Source organism: Cucurbita pepo, chromosome 9, assembly GCF_057944985.1.
Source record: "Cucurbita pepo subsp. pepo isolate OVF chromosome 9, ASM5794498v1, whole genome shotgun sequence".
Lineage (NCBI taxonomy): Eukaryota > Viridiplantae > Streptophyta > Magnoliopsida > Cucurbitales > Cucurbitaceae > Cucurbita > Cucurbita pepo.
This window is the reverse complement of record NC_141806.1, coordinates 100,913-120,329: the sequence shown is the minus strand read 5'-3', so window position 1 is coordinate 120,329 and position 19,417 is coordinate 100,913. Positions and strand designations below refer to the sequence as shown.

Below are 19,417 nucleotides of genomic sequence, written 5' to 3'. Positions count from 1 at the left end.
TAAACACACATGTTAACCGTTCTACTAAGTCAAAACTACTTTCGATTTCTAACCATGATTCTTTTCTGTTAAATTCATTTGTTTATATTTTTATTATAATATTATTTTAATCATTAAATACTCATTTAATTAATAATCGAATTTTCATTCTAAATGAAAATCATTATTACGTTGCATTTCGAAATATAAAGTCAAAAGCATATAATATATCTTCCTTTTCAAAGGACCAATTTATGGTTGCCATTTTAACATCTCTTTTATTGAAAAAATAATTCAGAAAATAATTATTGTTTTCTTCCGTCGTATCTCGAATGCTAAGGTTTATTATAGTAAGTTTGTTTATTTTGTAAGTTTTAGTTTCAAGTTAAATTGTTTTATTTATATTATTGTGGTTGAAAGAGATAAAAAAATAGCACAAGTATTATGGTAGGTTGACTGGGAAGTATTATGGTAGGTTGACTGGGATGGGATGTACTGTTAAATAAAAATTTGGATTGTCTACTAATAAATATATGGTAGTACAGTGGAGTTGATTTTACCAAAGATGGAAAAAACATAAATTATAATCATATACAAGAAATCAAAGAACATTAAAATGCTAAAGCTATGTAGGTACATGCAAAGAAAAAGAGATTTATTTACAAGAGAGTCACGGTTTTTATCATCAATCAAATACACTAAAATTAGGGGGCCTCAACTAATCTCGCACACCTAATCTTACTATGTTTGAAATATTTGAAAATCTTAATCAAATACCCAACAAAGGATTCTCTAGACCACTTCAATTCCGCAACAACTCAAACCCTCCAAGATCCTAAGGTTCAAGCTTTGAATTGACAACAGTTAATTCAGTTGGCCTTGAAATGGGTGAGACGTACTAGAGACTACTGAGGAATATGTGAATGGACGACACAGAGTAGAGCTCGAAAACCAAATATAGTTTTTGCGAGTGCAAGAGACTCAACATAAGAACAAACAGAGAAGAAGAGAAAATTAACGTATCTTAAACAAAAGTATGCAAAGAAAAGAGTAAAATAGTGTACTCTTTGAACACAAGCTTCTCATGCCATGGCCATTCAGCATTTGATTCTTTTGTCTCATCATAATGTGAATCCATTGTATAGTCTTGCAAACAAATTCAATTCAATAACTTGAGAAACCAGCAAACAGCTAACATTAAAGCACAAAAAATAAATCCTCAAAATAACCAGAGGCCTAACGATCTTAAGAAACCAAAACCACTGGCATCATTATGAACGAGCATGCTGTTTCCCATTTTTTATTTACTACGGACTTTAACTTTCAGGGACCAGTAGATCTTTCCTTCGGGCAATGGGATCGACTTTGGAAAGCGCAGTGGTACTTCATATTCACCACATGTTGGCAAGGGGGCTGGCAAATGTACATTTTCAGGCATAATTTGAATAGAAAGTTGCCGTGCCACCTAAACCAAGAAAAGGATATGTTGATCTACATTAGAAAAGAAAAATGAAGTCTTCATTGATAAAAGACTAAAAATGATTCTCATCCCATATCTTTATCTATTCAGTCCATCCTCTGTTAGTTGTTAGGACCACGAACTCTTACTGAAATGCTTATAATTTGCAGACAAGAAGTTTCACTTTACGATACTCTCAGGATCTCTCTCCCACCCACACCGCAACAACCCCCCCCCCCCCCCCCCCCCCCCCCCCCCCACCAAAGAAAAAAAAAACAAAACAAAACCAAACCATACCCAATAAGGGGGGAGGAAGAAGCTCAAAAGAAAGGCATCAATTCAATTAAAGCCAACCACAACGACAAGTTCAACTAGTCTCATTCTCAAGGAATAAATAACCTATCCGTTCAATTCTCATTTGAAAAAGAACACAAGAATTGATCAAAGCCTACCTCAGCAACAAGGTCGTCTACCGTCACAGAAGATTGCAAGGCCAAAGGCTCATCTTTTGTGGCACGAGTACGGAACTTTTCCTTGTCAATTAACCTCCTCAAAACCTAAGATTGTGTTAAGCATCAGTTATAATTAATAAATCTATCAATTCGGAAGAATATCCAATTATAAATAATTCTCTAATACTGTGAAGGCAATCTCATCCACTTTTCTTATTGCAATCGCTGTGTCTTGCCTCCTAAAAAGGGCAACCTCCGACATTTGCTAAAGCCATTTAGTGCACCAGTTTATCCATTTCTTAAACATCAAACAATAAATCATTCCAAGGGTAACTGATTAAAAGAAATTGACAATTGGCGAAGAACAAAACATATATAGAACTAAGTAAGGATAAAAATTGAAGTTACAAACCAGCTGAGTACTATCCAGGCGTTTTGCTGCCTTCTCATATTCTTTCATCTTATCCTCCTTCGTCACGGTCACAACCTTAACGACCTCTTCCTCAACTGGTTGGTAAATCTAAATTAAAAAAAATTGAAATTATCAAAACCAATGAAAAGTATCTGAATCCTCGTGTGCAATCTATCATGGCGATGCAGCCAACATTAGAAACTGAAACCATCATGTAGCAAAATCAGTTGGTCAATCCTCCATTAAGTCTCCAAAATAGGGATAAAAGACTTAACATTTTTGCAACTCTCAAATGTGTTTTCACGAGGGCTGCTAAAAATTAAAAATCACCAAAAATTAACATAACAAGCACGATTTCCAGTCAGGTAAATTCAATTGTCGTCTCCTCAGCCCTTCTTTCCAATTGGGAGGGAACAATAAAGTAAGACTAATCAATGCAATCAAGAAAATAACAGCACAAACGCATATGGATAAACAACCAAAAGTAACTAATAAGATCTAAATTGCAGAGAAGTACCCTGCGCTGCTCCTTGATGAGATAAGCATACTTGTCAATATTTGGAACAGCCAGCAACTTGGGCATAAGATGGTTTCGGAAGTATCCCGGGGCAACCTTAACTGTCTCACCGGCCTTCCCAAGCTTTTCTATGCTCTTTTTAAACATCAAAGTAAGAATTTTTCAGTTAATTGTTCATAAAACCCAACGGTCAGGCATGAAAACTAAAAAAGTGAAGTCACATACTCACTGTTGTCAGAATAACTTCCAACTTCCTATGTCTAACTCCCTGACTCGAGAATAGCAATGGCTGCATCATTCGATCAGAAGGATGAAGCCTAGTGTCTTTAATAATTCTCTGGAGTGCATTTTTACCATATTGAATACAAGCCATTTCGATCTAACGAAGAGTCTGTAAAAGGAAATGGAAAACAATAGAGCTATAAACCTCAACAGACGAGCAAGAATGCAAAAAGTAAGGGCGCACGGAGAAGAAAACGTAAAATTACCGTAGAAACAGGGAAGAAGGAATCCCGACAGTGGCTTTGCAGCCGAACAATAATGGACAAATCCCTTCCAATGAAGCTCAGAGTGTTCCGACGACGGCGAACGTAACAGAACCCGCGAAGGTGATGGAGAAGCCGCCGTTGTATAATGGCTATTTAACCAGAGTGCCCTAAAATTATTTTTTAAAAGTAGAAAGCCCGCCCAGGACCGGGCCCAATATCAAGCCCAAGCCCAAAATTGATGTTTTATTTTATTTACTAAAAAACCTTCAAAAATCGCCGTGCCGCCTGTTATGTTAGGTTTAGCGAAGAATTTGACGTTTTTCCGCTAAAATTGAAGCAATGGCTCCGACAGCTTCCGTCGTTTCTGATGGAGATGCTAAATGGGAATTCAGCTGGTTCCTCTCTCTCTCTCTCTCTATCTCTCTCTCTCTCTAAGCCCATAAATGCATAGATACAAGTTTTCCTTTAGATCAGTTTGTTTATTATCGTTGCTATGTTAGCATTTTGGTGAGCTTCGCGTCTTTAGTTTAATCTTATTTCTCATTTGATTAATCCGTTTTGTTTTTTTCTCTGGTTCCTTGCAATTTCCATATTCAAAATAAGACAATGATAATGGCAACCCATTTTTCTTTTGTTGCTGAACCCGAAGTTTTGCGAGTAAAATAGTGTCATGAAAGCTCAAATATGCAAAGGTTTCTTCTTTTGCTATGGTTCCTAGAACCCAATGTTGTTTCCTTTCTGGGTGTTGTTAGTGTTTAACAATTGCTATTTGTTCCTAAGTGGTCATTGCGCTTGCTTCTTTCTTTAAATGGTCAACATTTATGTTGGAAACATGCAGTTTAACTCATTGTTTGCTATCTGCAGTGACTTCGAAGTGGACTGTGAATCTGAGAAGAAAGCTTCAATTGTCTATAATGCTTTAGTCGTCGATAAAGAGGTGCTTCTCGATTATTTCAACCTTCGCATTGTGCTCCCTAGTGGACTTGTTTCTGATTTGATTTCTGTGCTAAGTACAGTTGCAGCCAGACAAGGTGAAAAGGGAGATGACAGTTTCTGATGGAAAACTTTCAGTGTGAGCCTATTATGCTCTTGGCATTCCTCATTAATAATACATGGATACCAAAATAGCTTAATACAGAATTCTTGGGAACATTCACAATTCTCCGCAATCATTTTTTAGAATTTTCATTAGCTGTCTGACTTGTTTCATGCAGACACTTCGAGGCAGTGGAAGCAAGATTTCTGCGTGCATCATATAGTGCTTTTCTGGATGTGCTTACTCTTGCCATAAAAACAATCGAAGATTTCGGACAAGGATTGGATTTCTGATTGCCTTCGCTCATCTTTTACATCTCATGTTTGCTTAGTTTACATCTGATCTCCAATTTTGTTACAATATGATTTGTAGTGGTTTGATCCATGGTGAAGAACCACATCCTACATCCATCATTCGAACATTGAGATCCAACAATATAACATTTTCAATACCATATTACTCATTACATAATATATTATTTCTTTTGAATCTCAATTTAGTTCCAATCATTACTGATGTGGTCGATTATTTTTCTACCTCAATAGTTGAAAGAAATCTAAATGGCTAATGAGTTAATCAGGTCATTTGACTCAGCTACAGAAATCCATGCTGATAAGGGATAATTCTTAAAACCCACACGATGAAATCACTTATATTACTAAAAATTGAAGTCAAAGAAGAACAAAGAAATGATTTGAGCATGGGATGAAGGAAAAACTGCTATATGAAACATACAAAGTGGTAACTCTAGTGAATTGAAGAGGTTCCTCTGTGGTTCATTGCTTTCCTGGACGTGTTGGAAGTACTAGTATTCATCCAAATAGGTGTACAGCATATCGTCTTTCTTCGACTTGCGTCGGCTGAGTAATGCCTTTAGCAGGCGTTTGCTTTTGCTGGGATATTGTTCAACATCCTTGCTGTTATCCCTTTCTGCAGGCATACGCATTGATGCTGATTTCCTAGGTTCTGAAGGATACTGGTAGCAAAGAAAAATTCATGTTGTAGAATCTCAGTTACTCAGTGATGTCATTTTTCACTTAATTTAGTAAAACATAAGAGAGCACAATGAACACACCCGTCGTTGGCCATTGGAATTACTTGGAGTGGTGGGCCTACTTGAGTTGGGCGTAGTTGATCGACTTGAACTCTGCGTCTTTGGCCTACTTGAGAGAGAACCAGAACGCAGAAGTGGAAACCGGTGTGGTGAAACCGACCGTTTATCTGGTTTGAAACAAATGTATTTGCATTTTATGAGGGCAGACATAAGCTATGAGCACAAAAACCAATATAGTTACATTAACACACAAAAGGGCAGCTAAAGGGGAAGAATTAAGAGCATATGAACCTAATTCCTTCTTGGACATAGTAGACGTGAACGAAAACGTTCTAGGTTGTGGGGATGGCGAAGGTCGTTGCGAACGCACAGGAGAATTTTCTTTACTGCACGAACGAGAAAGAATTCATTAAACCAAGTTCACCTGAAGAAGAGAGGTAAACGCAAGCAAGCAGTTTCAGTTCGGATCAAAAGAAAATGTGGCATTTACCTGATAATGGATGGCGGCGTTTCCCTAATGGTAGCTCGAACAGCTAGAGGATATCAATCAGATTAATACATGGTGAAGTTTCATTTGAAAATTTTCCAAACAGTTGATTTGGGCGCTTACCATTTCTAAATTGGTGCCAGTCATCTTCATCATCTAGGTTGCATCCTTCGTATTTGGATCTAGTTTGGATACCGCCATTCATGGTCTCCCCAACTGGACAAATTCTACAAACTATAAGACTTCTTCTCAGAAGGCAAAAGAAAGGAACTGGGACGTCGGGCAAAGATAATAAACTTGCCTGGTAATATGTAACGCTTGTGATATTTTGGGGTATTCATCACCAGGGATTGCTGGGAATGTCCTTCATGATCAATATACTGTTGGCACGTTCTTAGCCTCTACAGCCCCGTAGGTTAGTAAAAGTGAACAATTTAGAATGTAGTTATCGCTGAATTAATCAGCTTCCTCTACTGCTAAGAAGTATGGATTTTAGAGGATCTATACAGCTTATTCGAGTTTCTCTTTTCATTTTTGTATCAAATAATGTAAGTTGCAACTTACCTGCTCGATGCATGACACCCTAAACTCAGTTCCAGAAACATCATCCACCTTTTCATCCAAGAGATCGTTAACCTTAAAAGTAACAGAACCTAAATGATCCACCGTATTCACAAGAGCTTTAACAGCATAATCTTTCAATGTTTCTACCACTCTGCATAGAAAAAAACATGATTGATTCCAGTTTACTCTCTCATAAATTACTCTAATAAACAACTCAAACTAACTCACATCTGTTTTTGGTCGTCATTCATGTAAGAGAGTTCGAAGTATTCTGCTGCTGAGTATAATTGTGCTCGCAGGTTCTTCAAATCCTGAAAATCAAATGCAGAAAGAGAGTGAACAAAAGACGAGGAGTTGCCATTTTGGAGAACCTGGACAAAGACACAGAGTAGTACCTTGAGACAATCAGAGAAAATCAAACTCTGCTTCATAGAAATCTCATCGAAGTTGGACGTTTGTTGTGAGATGGGCATTGTACAAGATTTGGTTTGAGCTCAAACTAACTACAAGGCCTGCAACCAACAAATTTCAAAACAACCAAAGGAAATCATGGCAAGAGACGAAAATCATTGAAACAAGCAACACTCCCACCACTAGCAGTGGAAACATTCATAAATCATTAATGTTTTGTAGTATAGCCCAAAAGAGACAACAGAAGTATTGATTTAGCAAGTGAGGGAGAGAGACAGCATTCCCTTTGACAGGTTATAAGTGATGAGAATTCTGAATTCAATAAATGAAAGAATAGTTGACTCGGTGTCTCATAGATTAAACATATACCAAATTTGAACCAATCAACGACATAAAACAAATAGTGTTTTTCCATAATTCAAAAAAAAAAGAACAAAACAGATAAGTAAATGTTGAAATTTCATGAATTGAAAAAGCTCATTCTGTCTGAATCTTCGCCAGGACTCAAGCTGCAGTGAATAATTAAATTCAAAGCAACCCACTTGGAGAATTTTAAAAAGGCAATGTCCAGTAATTCCTTAACAACATCGAAAAAGGTGCGAAAAATGAAGTGTTTGCGATATAGAAGTTAAAATTTGCAGAAGATGAAAGCCCCGGGTAACACAGTCGAGAAACCAATTTGTTTTCTCTCATTCCAAACTTGTCAGCAACAAAATAAGGACTGGAGAGCAAAAACAAAGAAAGAAACTCAAGGGAAGTACCTGTTGTTTTGCAGGTGAAGAGGTCGAACCTAGAAAGGAGACGGTAGCCGAAAACCCATCTAATTTTTGAGCCTCAAAATGAGAACCCAGAGTGAGTAGAAGCAAAAGAAGCCAAAAGTTGGCAAAAAAATCAAGTGGGTTTGGTAAAAGATTTAGAGTGAACTAGAAAAACGACAGGTTACAAAACCTCTGTAAAATGTTTGAACAAAAGAAACAGGAAAAGGCAAGGATTTGAAGATGAAAATGATAGAAAGAAAGAGGGTGGTGGTGGTGGGCGTGAGATGGGAAACGGGAGGGACAAACATGAAGAGGAGCTCGTCGGTTAAGCCAGAAATTCAGGGGGCATTCTGGTTGAAAGGGCCTCCCTCTCTTTTGGAAGCAGCAAAAGTGGGCAAATTTGAATGTGAAAAATCCCCTATTTTAGCTCTCCCTCCCCATCATTGTGTCTCGTGGTTGCCACTGTACGAGTGTGTTTTGGAAACGATGGGTCCCAACCCCAAAAACCCTCCGCCATTCTCCTCTTCCTAATACTAATTGTTGGATTCAAAGAAAGAAACAGGGTTTAATATTCCCAAATCAAAGCTTTTGCCTTTTTCTCTCTCCTTCCAATCTAAACATTGTTTTCCTTCTTTCCCCACTTGATTGATTGATTGTGGGGCTTTGTAACATTGACCACCGTAATTAGTTAGGTGAGCTTATCATCAATCGGATAATTCAATCCAGTTTACCAGTTTCTAATCTTACAAAAACAGGTTTCTCCTTCAAAATAAACGGTCTGGATCCTGTAAAGAAACTAATCACCAGGTAGTGACATTATCATCTTCTTGATAAATTTAAAGGAAGGAAATTCGGCTTGACCGAAAGAAATTTGTTTAAAATCAGCGGCGTGATTGTTGGGGAATTGTGGGCCCTCCATCAGATTCAACGTGGGCTACGAACCCCTCCTCTGAATATGGGCTATAAGCCCAAAAATCATTTACAACACAAAATTAATCCCGCCCACTTTTGACTGCATAGGAGAGAGAAGCATAATATAGAAAGAGAGAGTGCATGCATTTGCAATTTTGCATGGTATGTGTATGCATGAAAGGGTATGGAGTGGAGGTGTATGGATAATACAGCCCCCCTATTGTTGATTGGTAATTGTTTCAAATATTTAATCCCCTTTCATTGAAATTTTAACTCCCAATCAATTCTTGCACCAACTTCTAAATCCTCTTTCTTCCCCTCCTCCTCCTAAATTTCACTTACTACTTATACCACCCCTTCTTCAAACTAAAACTCATTCACTCTCCTCCCTCCTCCACACTCCATATCTAGCCATGGAGCCCAGCACCAAACTACACCCACACGACTTTGACTTTGAGTGGCCATATCACCAACATCTTTTCCCCTTCGACCACGAGTAAGAACAAACCATCTAAATTGATAGATACAGTTCAATTTGTTAACACAAGTCTAAAGGATTCAACTTTACGTGATGGGTTCATTTTAAATTGATTTGTCTTTGATGGGTCTTGCTTAATTTTGGTTTTTTCATTTTCCACAGAGCACTAGAGCTTCCTCCATTAGATGTCGATGGATCCTTCGACTTCAACTCGCTTTCCTTACCATTCCATTGGGATGATATTTCCGAGTTGGAGGCTGAAATTTTGTCGTTGGACAAACACATGATACCAGTTACACCACTTTATGAGGAGCACATGGTGGCCGATGAGACGAAGCCGGAGAGAATGGTGAAATTAAAAGACGACGATATGAGTAGGGAGTTGCAGGAGGTGACAAGGATGATTGAAACAGGGCTTTCAAGTTGTAAAGAAGAAGAAGAAGAAGAAGAGTGTGAAAGGAGGGTGAGATTAATAATGAGAAACGGGAGGAGAAAGAATTCAGTGTTGGGATTGGAAGAGATTCAAAAGCACTTTCATATCCCAATAACAGAGGCCGCAAAAGCGATGAATGTGGGTTTGACAGTGCTTAAAAGGAGGTGCAGAGAACTTCATATAATGAGATGGCCTCATAGAAAGCTCAAGAGCTTGAACTCTCTCATTACAAATGTCCAGGTTTGTATGTATACACATCCATCATTCTATATGTCTATTGATTCAAGTTCTTAGGACGCTCAACGTCGGTGTAATTTGGAAGTGCAGGAGATGGGGTTGACAAATGAGATAAAAGGGTTGGAGGAGCACAAGAGGCTTGTGGAGGAACTCCCAGATATGGACCTCACTCACAGAACCAGAAGGCTCAGGCAAGCCTGTTTCAAAGCCAATTACAAGAAGAAGCGAAGGTCCAATGTTGCTGCTCTTCACTAAAGACTGTCATTTGTTGTAGTGATCAGAGAAACACACACCTTGGCTCGTTCTTTGCATTTGGACACATGAAGTTTAGGGAAACAGACTCTGTGGCTGCTTGTTGATACAGAAGAATTGAAATCATGAGGCAACCATTTTCGTTCATTCATCATGCTTACGTCTCCATGGAAGCACTTGCTTCAAGCTCCCATAAATACATGCCTGCCATTATTAGAAACAACTGTTTAAGAAAATGACAATTAAGCATTTCAGGATGTACTAAATGATCGAAAGGTGCAATTACTTTAGAAATAGTCGAAGATTGAGATAATGAGGACTTACGATGTGCGACTTTGAATTCCATGTCCCAATAAAGTTTCTTCTAATCCTTAATCTCGTGATCTTCACTCTCGTATTGCCGTCGTCCGCACCGCCGGCCGAGAGTGAAATTTCAGACCCACGCTTCACATTCTCCTTGTTAACATCCTTTCCCTCCCTCGTCTCCGTCGCCGTCGCCGTCTCCGCCCAGCTGTCCGGGAACCTGAACGATAGGTCTCGGCCGGCGACGGGTTCATCCGCGGCGATTGTAGGAGAGGCAAAATGGGCTACCTTGGCGTCAGCGAACAGCCGGGGTGGCAGATCCAAAGTTCTTGCACTTTTGGGCTTTGGATTCAATTCAATAATTCCGAGCGGCTTCGGCTTCCCCGGTGCCTCTTCCCAGTGAAACGGCACAGAAATCGACGCGTGCAGCGGCGGCGTCACCATCCCTGGCGGCTCCAATGGTTGTCTTGGAAAAGAAAACAGAGACAGCTTTGGTGGCGTGGAGCTTGGATTTTCCCCTGTTGCAGTCCTCATTCCGCCAAAATCTCACAGACCCGTTTAATTTTGAACAAAAACAAGAAGGCCCACCTGAACTGAATGATCAGTTAGTGTAGAATTGGAACAAGTTTTAAAGAAAGAGAAACAAGGGCAGGTTTTGTAGAGAGAGAAGGAAGTGGAAGGAGATGCGAATTGTGAGGGTAACTGCAAAACGCTCCTGGCGCTTCGTCTTCACGAGAAAATGCCAGAAACTTTCTCTGTATAAATTGGACTTTAAATGCACCAAATCGATCCCACGAGTTGAAACGGTTGGGTCTGCAATTTGGATGGATCAAAGAACCATCAACAGTCCAAGTCCTGATTTTTCCTCTTGGAGGCAAACGGTCGAGAAGGGATAGGCTTTTTGATGCTTGGATAAAATGGTTGATTCATTTAGCATTACATGATTAACTTAAACCCTCTATTCGAGCAACTTTGGAGTCACTTGCAGAAGTTCTTTGGCTTTCACCTGCAATTTTTCTTTTCATGTCCATATTATATGCAAAGAGAACCTTCTGTTTTTAGTTGATTTTGGAGTTTAAAAAAGAGCACGACTTGCTCAGACCAACAAAACCAGTGGTTCTAAGCTGATGGCTATCTATGAGCTACCTACCCCTAACCCACAAAAAACCAGCTAAATGGGAAACCGGAAATCGACCTGAAACTTCGTCAGAGACCAGAAATTAATGTTTTGTTGCATAGAATGTCCCAGAAATCAATGTGTTGAGAGGTTTTTAAAGCTTAACCATCACTCACTTTTGGGAGCACAAGCTTTCATCAATCACTTGGGCCATTTCATTACATTCGAAGGCCATTCTTAGAAACTTCTCCATACAAAGCAAGAAAAAGAACACACAAAATCATACATGACTATTCAACTTTATTGATTAAGATTCAGTTTCACAACTACCTACTTAGACGGATCATACCCTCACACGCCAAGGTTCCTTCTAGATCTCCAATAATTCGAGTTATTCGAACTTCTAGACCTCTTTGCACTTCTTGGAAGAGAGTTTTAACACTACTGGCAAAGAGCTTAATGTCAAAGCTACCAGACTTTTGAAGTTCGTCAGCGACCTTGGCAAATTCCGGGCTGATCTTGGTTTGAATGTCCATCAATTTCTGTCCCGTTAAGACAACATATCTTTGTAGCTGAAATGTCTGTTCAAGGAAGCTTTCCAACGCTTTGGTTTTCCCTTTCGTTCTAACTACTTTAGACTCTACACATTTTACACTCGCCTCATAATCATGCTGCAAACCACAAACAGATTATCAGAAAGCGAGTTCCACACAGCTTCATATAAGACTCCAATACTTTCAGAAATATAGAGCAAAAACATCAAGTACGACGACATGGAAATTCTCGAAGAAGTAGAAAATGAGGAATGAATTTATAACAGAATGTTTGTAAATATGAACTTACCATCCTTTGGCAGAGTTCATCATTCTTCTCCTGCAGAGAATTGTATCTGCCCACTTGTTTATTCAGCAGTGTCAGAAACAAAAGAAATTCTCTAATGATAACTTGTCCATTATCCTCAATTTCAGAATTCCGACCAGTTTCTCGTTTTCCGATGAGCTTCTCAAGCAAAAGAAATTGCTGTTTCAGCCTTTTGATTTTGTAAGACACTCCTAGAGCATGGATATCCATCCTCCATTGGACACTATAAGTTCTTCCAAACTGCTGTCCTATTGATGCCAACTGTTCGGCATTATCAACCTCCTGTGGACTGCTTGTGTTAGCTTCTTGAATGGGACTGTGACAAGCAATTTCTTTCTCATCTTCAAACTCAGTTCCTGGAGATTGTATCAATGGATTTCTGTTCTCAACAAGGTTTGAACAAGCAATCTCTTCTCTCTCAATAGCATCGTCTCTTATCGTCCCAATAGAATCTTTATCTCTCTGTTGCTCTTCTTCTCCCGATTGTATCTTTATAACCTTGACATCAGACCAAGTGCCGTTGTCTTCATCTAGCAGATCCCATTTTGTCGCCTGGTACCCTTGAGAGCTAAACTGTGATGCCAATTGGCCTTTCAGGGAAGCTAATTCCTCTTCTCTCTCCATTGACAGAGCTTTTAATTTCATATTCCTATGTCTAAGCTGCAGGATCTCTTGATTCTGTCCAGCAAGATGTGACTGAAGCCGCTTGGATTCAAGTTCCAAGCTGAGCATCTGCCAATGGAAAACTTCTAACTTTTCATCTTTCATCCCCATTTGTTCTGCAAATGCATCGATTTCTAGGTCATGTCTCTGCTGAAGTATTAACACATACTTTTCTGCCTCAGAACATACCAACTCTTCCATCTGCTTGACATCAATCATTCTCCCTTCAGAGGAAAATCCATAGATGAACCCAAAAAGGAAAAATAAATGATTAAGTCAAAGACACCTTGATTTAAGCAGTGTTAAGTCAAACATATGAAAGAATATTGGGAGGAAAGTCCATAGGATCAATGGAAATAAACATGACCAATGTTGGTTAGAATGAGCTATATATATATATATATATATAACGCATTTGGCTAATAAGGGAAATTTAAGTTTATTACCTGAGACTGAGTCATCACTTTTTTCAGGGGAAAGACATTCAGAAAGGGGGTGATTGTAGTCAATATAAATATCAGTTGGCTTCAATATTGTCTTCCCATTATTTGAGAGCCCGCTTGTATTTGAATACTTGCCCCCAGCACTCGCAGGAACATCATATCCTGAATTGTCCTGATTGGATAACACACTTCTTAGTGATTGTCTTTCATGTCTAGATTCTAAAATTGTCTTCCATCTTTCAGCTTCTAATTCTGCTTGCTTTCTCTTAGCTTTGGATAACTTAATCTCCTTAAGGAGCATTTGCTTGTGTGCCGTATCCAGCTTGGATTTTCTCAGCATTGCTGATAGTATCTTGTCTTTCTGTTCTAAATCCTTGCGCATCTTAACAATCTCAGCTGATAGTTTCTGTACCAATATTACCGACTCCTCCTTTTGCTCTAAAACTGAATCAAGCTCATCTTTTGATGCTTCAACTTCTCTAACTGCTCGCCCCATATCAGCTTCAAGTTGCCTTTGGTTTGAGACCAGCTCGATGAACGCGGATTTGTGCTTCCAAAGCTCAGAGGAATGCTCTTGGGCCTCCTGTTTAGCTGTCTCTCTCAATTCTTCTACTACATTTTCAACCTTGGACAGTTTTTCTTCCAACTCAATTCCTTTTTTAATCTCTTCCTCTATTGTCTTCTCCTTAGACTCCAGTGCCGTCTCCATCTCCTTCAATTTTTCGTTCAGTTCAGAAATAAGTTCCTCCTTCTTTTCCAGAACCCTCACATCATGCATTAGAGCTCCAATGTGTTGGCGAAGCTTCTTCCTTTCAATCAACCACCGTTGCTCTTGAGCAGCGAAAATGCAAACAACTTTTTCATTAGCTTTGGCATCTTCATGTCTGATTCTTTTCAACTCTGCTATCTCTCTCTCAGCAGCCTTGAGCTTATGAAGAAGATCGGGTGTTTGCCAATCCACTTCTCTCTGAGCACTCCATATTAGCAATCCCAGGAGCTGGGCACTTCCTTGAAGCATCTTTTCCCGAACTTCACACCATTTTTCGTCTATGCAATCCGATATTGACAATAGTCGAAGAGCAAAGAATGCGCAAGAAACACCGAAATACATGGGAGATAAACTGTCAATCTTCTCTTCTGAGATAAATGTTAGTGTGTTGGAGACCTGTTTCTCATCCATCATTCAAAACAATGGTCCTTCTCCTTTTGAGTACACTATCACAAGATAAATAAAGGTTAGTTTATAAGACGTTAACAATTCATGTAATACATTAGAAACAGGACTAAAACAAGACTTTCAGGAGAGTGAAAGCAAGAGATTGGACAAAAGACCAGTCAGATTACAATATACAGCCCACAAGCATTTGAGAATTGAAGCACGGAAACAACACATACAAGAGTCTTGCAGAAGAAAGTCAAACAGGATGAGGGCTTATCTTAGATCATCAGTATTGAAAGTGGGGGGGACACTGAACTCAAGAGAGCAGCAGTTCTTATAGAACATCATGGAGCCATCACCAAATCATAAAATTGTAATATGTAAGATGGATGGAGGCTATAAGGTTATGAAGAAGAACGTGAAATATCAAAAGCATGGCTGCTTTTACATGTGCCCAAGACTGCAGAGCAGTGGAGGAGAAGCCAAACTACAACACAATACAAGAGCTACGAAAAAAGAAAAAGAATAAAAGAGAATTGTCCCTGGTTTTCAGGGAAAAGACAGGCTGCAATCAGCCCCACTTGCTTTTCCCCTTTTCCATCTCCCCCAATCCCATCTCCTCAAACTTTCTCTATCACGAGTCAAGAGTGGTTGATAAAGCAAACATAAGGTTTTCAGGAAATTAATGGCAACTAAATGTAAACTGAAAAGAAAAGGCAACTTTTGTGCATCAAAAAGTCCTCTATAAAACTATTCCTTTTCCATATATTGTTCCTTTTCAAGGCATAATGAGAAGTATTTGAGAAGGCTGCATATGTAAGTTACTTTCAGTTTTCACAAGGAGATTATGTCTTTTACTTCTCACCTTTTGAAGTAGAAAACAAAAGAGTTGCTAGCGATGCACAGTAACAGCGGTAAGTGTAGTTTGCAAAGGAGAAGCAACAATAACCCAAATCAAAGAAGCCCACCAAGAACCGTATTCCATTTCATAGCTAAAAACAGTAAAACCCACTCTTCTTTCGCCAGCGAGTGGAAGAAGACATCAAATACCTTTCAGTGGTTCAGCCAAAGTAAAATCAGGATGGAGCATCCTCTTGCGCATAGTATTATTATAGATGAACAATTAAATGTATCAGTTTTAGATAGACAAAATGGTGGAGCTACTGAGTCAACAAGCGCTTCGTGGGTCCGGAAGAATTGACCGGTGGAATTTCTTCCATCGGTTCGACCTGTAAAGCAGAAACCAGCATAAGAAAGAGCAGAGCACACAATTCGATATAATCAAAACTCGGACTCAATAATACAGATCCTCCACAAGAATCCCATTTACCACGAGGTCGAGCAATTTATAATCCTGAAGTTGGAGATCGGGCCTCGGAAGCCGAAGTTGGCAATGCGGGATTTGAAATGGGTCCTATGCCGAACCTCTTTGATTGCATTCAAAGCAAGCTCATGAGATTAGATTGGCAAAAGAAGAATAAAGAGGGAAAGATTCTAATTGGGTCACAGATTCTTATGAAGTTGAGGGGGCAGAGAAGGTGTACCAAAGAGAATTATCGCGTCGTTTATGTGCCCACTTCAACTGCCCGCCTCTACTGACATAGTCACATTCTGCTTCTAATAAATAAGTTGTATTAAAATTTGGATACACATAAGAGATTAGATTAGAGTTAGGGAGGGAGCAGTCAAACTTTGTTGTATCGAAGCTACATGTCGGATTGGACTCTGTAACGAGACTGGAGTGTGAGTGTCCCATTACAGCTCAGCCTCACCCACGCGACTCTGTTAATATAATCCAATTAAGCAAAGGGGGTGTTATTGGAATTTGGAGGGGCCTTAACTGGGCTACTTCTTGTCGGTTGGATGCCATGACTTGTCTATTACGCCAAACCCCTATGCGGCCCATCACCATGTGGGTTTACTACTGGGCCCATGTACATTAGCTACTGCCCCAGTATAAATTATAAATTTAATATTTTTTCAAATTATTAAATATAAAGGCAAATGAATAAGTAGGAAATGTATAAACAAGCAAAGACTGATGACATTCATTTATTGATTGAACAACATGAGTATTTAAGTGAATGAAGCAAAACCAGCCCTCCAATCTTTGACACCAAGGGGCACTGCCCAATCTTCTCCTCCTGCAGTGTACTCCGGGCTACACCCTACCATCTGTATCGGAGACAACCGAGTTCCATTCTTCATTGGGCTTCGGCTCATTTGCGTTCCTCCCCCTGAACTCGACGAGTCACAACCCAACCCGAAAACCGATCTTTTTGTCATTGACATCTTGCATTTTGGTCTTTGGTGTTTGATTGAGCCTTGACTACTCCTCACCTTGGCCTTAGTGGATTGGGTCGGGGCCATGTAGCTAGGAACATTCTTGGAAACTCGCTCTTGTCGAGTCGAGTATGAGCCTAATTCAATCGAGTCCAAATTTAGTTGCGCCAGTGCAATGGGATCCATTTCGATGGTCTTTTCCGACATGTCGTCTGTTGCAGTGGTGGCAGTTGTGGGTGCGATATAAGACTCACGTGCGTTGGAATGAGGAACATGATATGGGTGGGAACACATCCAATGCTGGAGCCAATTGGCCTTGTCATGGTTAAACCTAAAACCATTCACATTTCCACCCAATTGTAACATTCCTTCTTCTTGTGTTCGTTGATGTTGCTGTTGTACAGACAAGTGTCAGAATGTTGCTGATATGGAGAAGCCTAACAGGGGAAGGGTATGGGAAGAGAAGACAAACCTGATACGAATATGCATAAGCCAGAGCTTTTTCCCTTTTCATTTGGGCATCACGTTTTCTTGAACAATCTTCTTTCATTTTCTCTACACTTACAACCCCACCATCCCAACCTTCTTCTTCTACTGCAAATCTTTTATCATAATTTTGGTTTGCCAATTGCAGCCTACCAGCACGAACTCTTGCTTGCACCCTCACTAATGCTTGCATGCAACGCATCGTCATTTCTGCTTGCTTTCGCACGTTGTGGCCTCGGACCAATGCTTGCAGCCTCACTAGCCCCTTCAAGGCACGCAGTGCTCGTCGCGCCTACAACATTGAATAACACACAATAATTTAATGGCGAAGAACATTCTTTTTAAGTTCTTTTGAAGTTGTAATTGATATCTTATCTCATAAGGAAGACAAAATTATATGAATTTATCACATGAAACAAATGTAGAATAAGATTTAGAATTTCAAATGTAGAAACAAAAAAACAACCTTGAAGTTCACAAAGAAAAAAAAAGAACCGACTTACCAAGTAGCCTCTGTAATAAGCTTGAATAAGAGTAGCTGCACTATCTTCTCTAAATTGCCACCCATAGCCAGCCAAATGAACCACTTTTGCCGCTGCCTGAGCTGCAGCAACTGCAGCTTCTGTAGCTGCTGCAGTCGCCTCTGCAACCGCAATGGCATGATCTCGACCTTTGATCCTCGGTGTCGATTGAACGCTTTCGTCGTTCATTATTTCTGTCGAATTCTCCTCGGGAAATTGTTGAAGTGATATACCCTCCGGAGCATTATGCTGCCATTTTCCCACATTCACAATTCTTTTACTTAAACTTCACCAACTAGACAAATGGGTATCCCCATTATGGCATATTGTTAAAACACAAAATTGGTTAAAAGAAAAGAGATAAAAATGTGGTTGGAATATGATGGATATCTACCACCAACATGCACATGATAGGCTTAAAAGGTTTGACAACAATATGTCATACACATTTTGGGCCCTCATGTACTCTCATGGGGGACCAAAACCCCCGCCTTTGGTTTTCTTCCCTTCTTCCTCAGTCATGCATGGACCTTTTGTTAATCAAGATTAAATGTGTTGGGTCATGTGATTATAACCTTCAACTTCTTCCTATACTATAGTACTATGGTACATTTTGGGGCATTTTAGCTCTTATAGTCATACACCTTCATCGTTGACTCAATATGGAATGGTAAAGGCCTATCTAGGATGAAAGCATGTAAAAGGGTTTGGAACGGGCATGCAACCATGAACAACACGTCCTGGACAAGCAAGACCGGAATATCGGTCATGCGGCCATTGACAACAGGTCTTGGACATGCATGACCGTGATATCCTCCTCCACTCAATTGGTTGAGTGAGGCCTTTTGGGAAAGTCGAAAACAAAGTCCACGAGAGCTTAGACTCAAAGTTGACAACATCATACTATTGCGGAGAGTCGTGTTCATCTAATAAAAAGTTTCCTCTCTTTTTCTTGGAGCAAAGAGAAGAGCACAAAAATGTAGTGATGATAAAAAAAGAGAGTAAACTTTAAACACACAAATCCCAAGGTTGAGTATATGCAGACCCAGAAAAGCAGTTAAAGTTTTGGAAGTAATTGTGGGAAGACGAGAGATGAAAACCCAAACCTTGTTGTGGAACTCGGGCGAGGTGAAGTCCTTAAAAGAAGAAGAAGAAGAAGATTTGAAGACTTTCTTGACGGTGGAGAACCAGCGGGCAGTTGGTTTCTTCCCCATCTGCAGCCACCGGAAACAGATCAAAGGCGTTCAAAAGCAAGGAAAAAGAATTCAGTGACCGGCAGGAGTGAAGGCAGGGGTCGCGACCATCAGCTTGAAGAGGTTGGATTAAGCGGGCATTGGAAAATGAAGAAGAGAAGCGGTAGGTAGGTGAGGGTGTGAAGGATAAATTAACGCCAAAACAAAGCTGGAGAGAAGAAGAAGCTGCCGTTAATGTTAAAGGGAATCACGAGGAGAAAGGCAGGGGATTTCTTTGTCATACGTGAACAACACCATACTTTTTCCACTTCCAGTTGGTGGAGGCTTTTAATGAGCACACATATACATGTATGTATGTTGTATACGTGAACGAAACTCATTTGGGCTGTTGGTAGTGGATCAAAGATGGGCCAGATTTTTGTTGGGAGTGAGCCCACAAGGCCGAAACAATTATCTTGT

At 39.7% G+C, this 19,417-nt stretch overlaps 7 protein-coding genes across 10 annotated transcripts; 2 read left to right on the top strand and 5 right to left on the bottom strand.

Moving 5' to 3' along the window:
- Positions 1 to 1,045: 1,045 nt before the first annotated feature.
- Positions 1,046 to 3,462, bottom strand: LOC111801661 (Ribosomal protein L9/RNase H1). Its single transcript, XM_023685730.2, has 6 exons — positions 3,308 to 3,462; positions 3,049 to 3,210; positions 2,820 to 2,954; positions 2,303 to 2,410; positions 1,891 to 1,995; positions 1,046 to 1,444 (listed from the first exon to the last, which is right to left on the bottom strand). Exons 2-6 carry the CDS (start codon positions 3,190 to 3,192, stop codon positions 1,280 to 1,282), a joined length of 657 nt encoding a protein of 218 aa, XP_023541498.1. The 5' UTR covers positions 3,193 to 3,210; positions 3,308 to 3,462; the 3' UTR covers positions 1,046 to 1,279.
- An 89-nt stretch (positions 3,463 to 3,551) lies between these two features.
- Positions 3,552 to 4,816, top strand: LOC111801345 (uncharacterized). Of its 2 annotated transcripts, none has more exons than XM_023685304.2 (4): positions 3,552 to 3,702; positions 4,172 to 4,244; positions 4,324 to 4,379; positions 4,522 to 4,816. In XM_023685304.2, the coding sequence occupies exons 1-4, from the start codon at positions 3,647 to 3,649 to the stop codon at positions 4,634 to 4,636; spliced, it is 300 nt and encodes a 99-aa protein (XP_023541072.1). In that variant the 5' UTR covers positions 3,552 to 3,646; the 3' UTR covers positions 4,637 to 4,816. The 2 variants fall into 2 exon arrangements, with proteins under 2 accessions (XP_023541072.1, XP_023541073.1); XM_023685305.2 differs by having other exon boundaries at positions 3,684 to 3,814.
- Positions 4,817 to 4,966: 150 nt separating this feature from the next.
- On the bottom strand, positions 4,967 to 8,058 carry LOC111801344 (protein ABIL2). 3 transcript variants are annotated; one of them, XM_087127261.1, is made up of 10 exons: positions 7,621 to 8,058; positions 6,844 to 6,960; positions 6,677 to 6,759; positions 6,449 to 6,599; positions 6,186 to 6,285; positions 6,008 to 6,118; positions 5,888 to 5,930; positions 5,689 to 5,783; positions 5,419 to 5,564; positions 4,967 to 5,319 (listed from the first exon to the last, which is right to left on the bottom strand). In XM_087127261.1, the coding sequence occupies exons 2-10, from the start codon at positions 6,919 to 6,921 to the stop codon at positions 5,149 to 5,151; spliced, it is 978 nt and encodes a 325-aa protein (XP_086983387.1). In that variant the 5' UTR covers positions 6,922 to 6,960; positions 7,621 to 8,058; the 3' UTR covers positions 4,967 to 5,148. The 3 variants fall into 3 exon arrangements, with proteins under 3 accessions (XP_086983387.1, XP_023541071.2, XP_086983388.1); XM_023685303.2 differs by having other exon boundaries at positions 6,008 to 6,100; positions 7,621 to 8,039; XM_087127262.1 differs by lacking the exon at positions 7,621 to 8,058 and having other exon boundaries at positions 6,844 to 7,600.
- Positions 8,059 to 8,278: 220 nt separating this feature from the next.
- Positions 8,279 to 10,180, top strand: RKD4 (RWP-RK domain-containing protein). The gene is made up of 2 exons (XM_023686257.2): positions 8,279 to 9,680; positions 9,768 to 10,180. Exons 1-2 carry the CDS (start codon positions 9,291 to 9,293, stop codon positions 9,930 to 9,932), a joined length of 555 nt encoding a protein of 184 aa, XP_023542025.2. The 5' UTR covers positions 8,279 to 9,290; the 3' UTR covers positions 9,933 to 10,180.
- Positions 9,994 to 11,326, bottom strand: LOC111802331 (uncharacterized). Its single transcript, XM_023686654.2, has 2 exons — positions 10,254 to 11,326; positions 9,994 to 10,133 (listed from the first exon to the last, which is right to left on the bottom strand). Exons 1-2 carry the CDS (start codon positions 10,764 to 10,766, stop codon positions 10,074 to 10,076), a joined length of 573 nt encoding a protein of 190 aa, XP_023542422.2. The 5' UTR covers positions 10,767 to 11,326; the 3' UTR covers positions 9,994 to 10,073.
- Positions 11,327 to 11,626: 300 nt separating this feature from the next.
- On the bottom strand, positions 11,627 to 15,275 carry LOC111802329 (Ribonuclease P protein subunit P38-like protein). Its single transcript, XM_087127258.1, has 3 exons — positions 13,320 to 15,275; positions 12,193 to 13,097; positions 11,627 to 12,020 (listed from the first exon to the last, which is right to left on the bottom strand). The coding sequence occupies exons 1-3, from the start codon at positions 14,497 to 14,499 to the stop codon at positions 11,676 to 11,678; spliced, it is 2,430 nt and encodes an 809-aa protein (XP_086983384.1). The 5' UTR covers positions 14,500 to 15,275; the 3' UTR covers positions 11,627 to 11,675.
- Positions 15,276 to 16,495: 1,220 nt separating this feature from the next.
- Positions 16,496 to 19,274, bottom strand: LOC111801493 (protein IQ-DOMAIN 21). The gene is made up of 4 exons (XM_023685504.2): positions 18,872 to 19,274; positions 17,748 to 18,014; positions 17,231 to 17,536; positions 16,496 to 17,151 (listed from the first exon to the last, which is right to left on the bottom strand). The coding sequence occupies exons 1-4, from the start codon at positions 18,977 to 18,979 to the stop codon at positions 16,552 to 16,554; spliced, it is 1,281 nt and encodes a 426-aa protein (XP_023541272.1). The 5' UTR covers positions 18,980 to 19,274; the 3' UTR covers positions 16,496 to 16,551.
- Positions 19,275 to 19,417: the final 143 nt, after the last annotated feature.

Coding starts and splice junctions, on each gene's coding strand:
- LOC111801661 (XM_023685730.2), bottom strand. CDS start 3,192: ATGGCTTGTATTCAATATGGTAAAAATGCACTCCAGAGAATTATTAAA. Junction 1,996..2,302: donor GCCTGGATAGTACTCAGCTG/GTTTGTAACTTC, acceptor ACACAATCTTAG/GTTTTGAGGAGGTTAATTGA. Junction 1,445..1,890: donor TAGACGACCTTGTTGCTGAG/GTAGGCTTTGAT, acceptor TTCTTGGTTTAG/GTGGCACGGCAACTTTCTAT.
- LOC111801345 (XM_023685304.2), top strand. CDS start 3,647: ATGGCTCCGACAGCTTCCGTCGTTTCTGATGGAGATGCTAAATGGGAA. Junction 4,245..4,323: donor CTTTAGTCGTCGATAAAGAG/GTGCTTCTCGAT, acceptor TGCTAAGTACAG/TTGCAGCCAGACAAGGTGAA. Junction 4,380..4,521: donor TCTGATGGAAAACTTTCAGT/GTGAGCCTATTA, acceptor TGTTTCATGCAG/ACACTTCGAGGCAGTGGAAG.
- LOC111801344 (XM_087127261.1), bottom strand. CDS start 6,921: ATGCCCATCTCACAACAAACGTCCAACTTCGATGAGATTTCTATGAAG. Junction 6,119..6,185: donor CAAGCGTTACATATTACCAG/GCAAGTTTATTA, acceptor GAAGTCTTATAG/TTTGTAGAATTTGTCCAGTT. Junction 5,784..5,887: donor ACGCCGCCATCCATTATCAG/GTAAATGCCACA, acceptor TCGTTCGTGCAG/TAAAGAAAATTCTCCTGTGC.
- RKD4 (XM_023686257.2), top strand. CDS start 9,291: ATGATACCAGTTACACCACTTTATGAGGAGCACATGGTGGCCGATGAG. Junction 9,681..9,767: donor CTCTCATTACAAATGTCCAG/GTTTGTATGTAT, acceptor TTGGAAGTGCAG/GAGATGGGGTTGACAAATGA.
- LOC111802331 (XM_023686654.2), bottom strand. CDS start 10,766: ATGAGGACTGCAACAGGGGAAAATCCAAGCTCCACGCCACCAAAGCTG. Junction 10,134..10,253: donor GGAATTCAAAGTCGCACATC/GTAAGTCCTCAT, acceptor TAATAATGGCAG/GCATGTATTTATGGGAGCTT.
- LOC111802329 (XM_087127258.1), bottom strand. CDS start 14,499: ATGATGGATGAGAAACAGGTCTCCAACACACTAACATTTATCTCAGAA. Junction 13,098..13,319: donor AAGTGATGACTCAGTCTCAG/GTAATAAACTTA, acceptor TTTCCTCTGAAG/GGAGAATGATTGATGTCAAG. Junction 12,021..12,192: donor ATGAACTCTGCCAAAGGATG/GTAAGTTCATAT, acceptor TGTGGTTTGCAG/CATGATTATGAGGCGAGTGT.
- LOC111801493 (XM_023685504.2), bottom strand. CDS start 18,979: ATGGGGAAGAAACCAACTGCCCGCTGGTTCTCCACCGTCAAGAAAGTC. Junction 17,537..17,747: donor CTTATTACAGAGGCTACTTG/GTAAGTCGGTTC, acceptor TCAATGTTGTAG/GCGCGACGAGCACTGCGTGC. Junction 17,152..17,230: donor CTTATGCATATTCGTATCAG/GTTTGTCTTCTC, acceptor TCTGTACAACAG/CAACATCAACGAACACAAGA.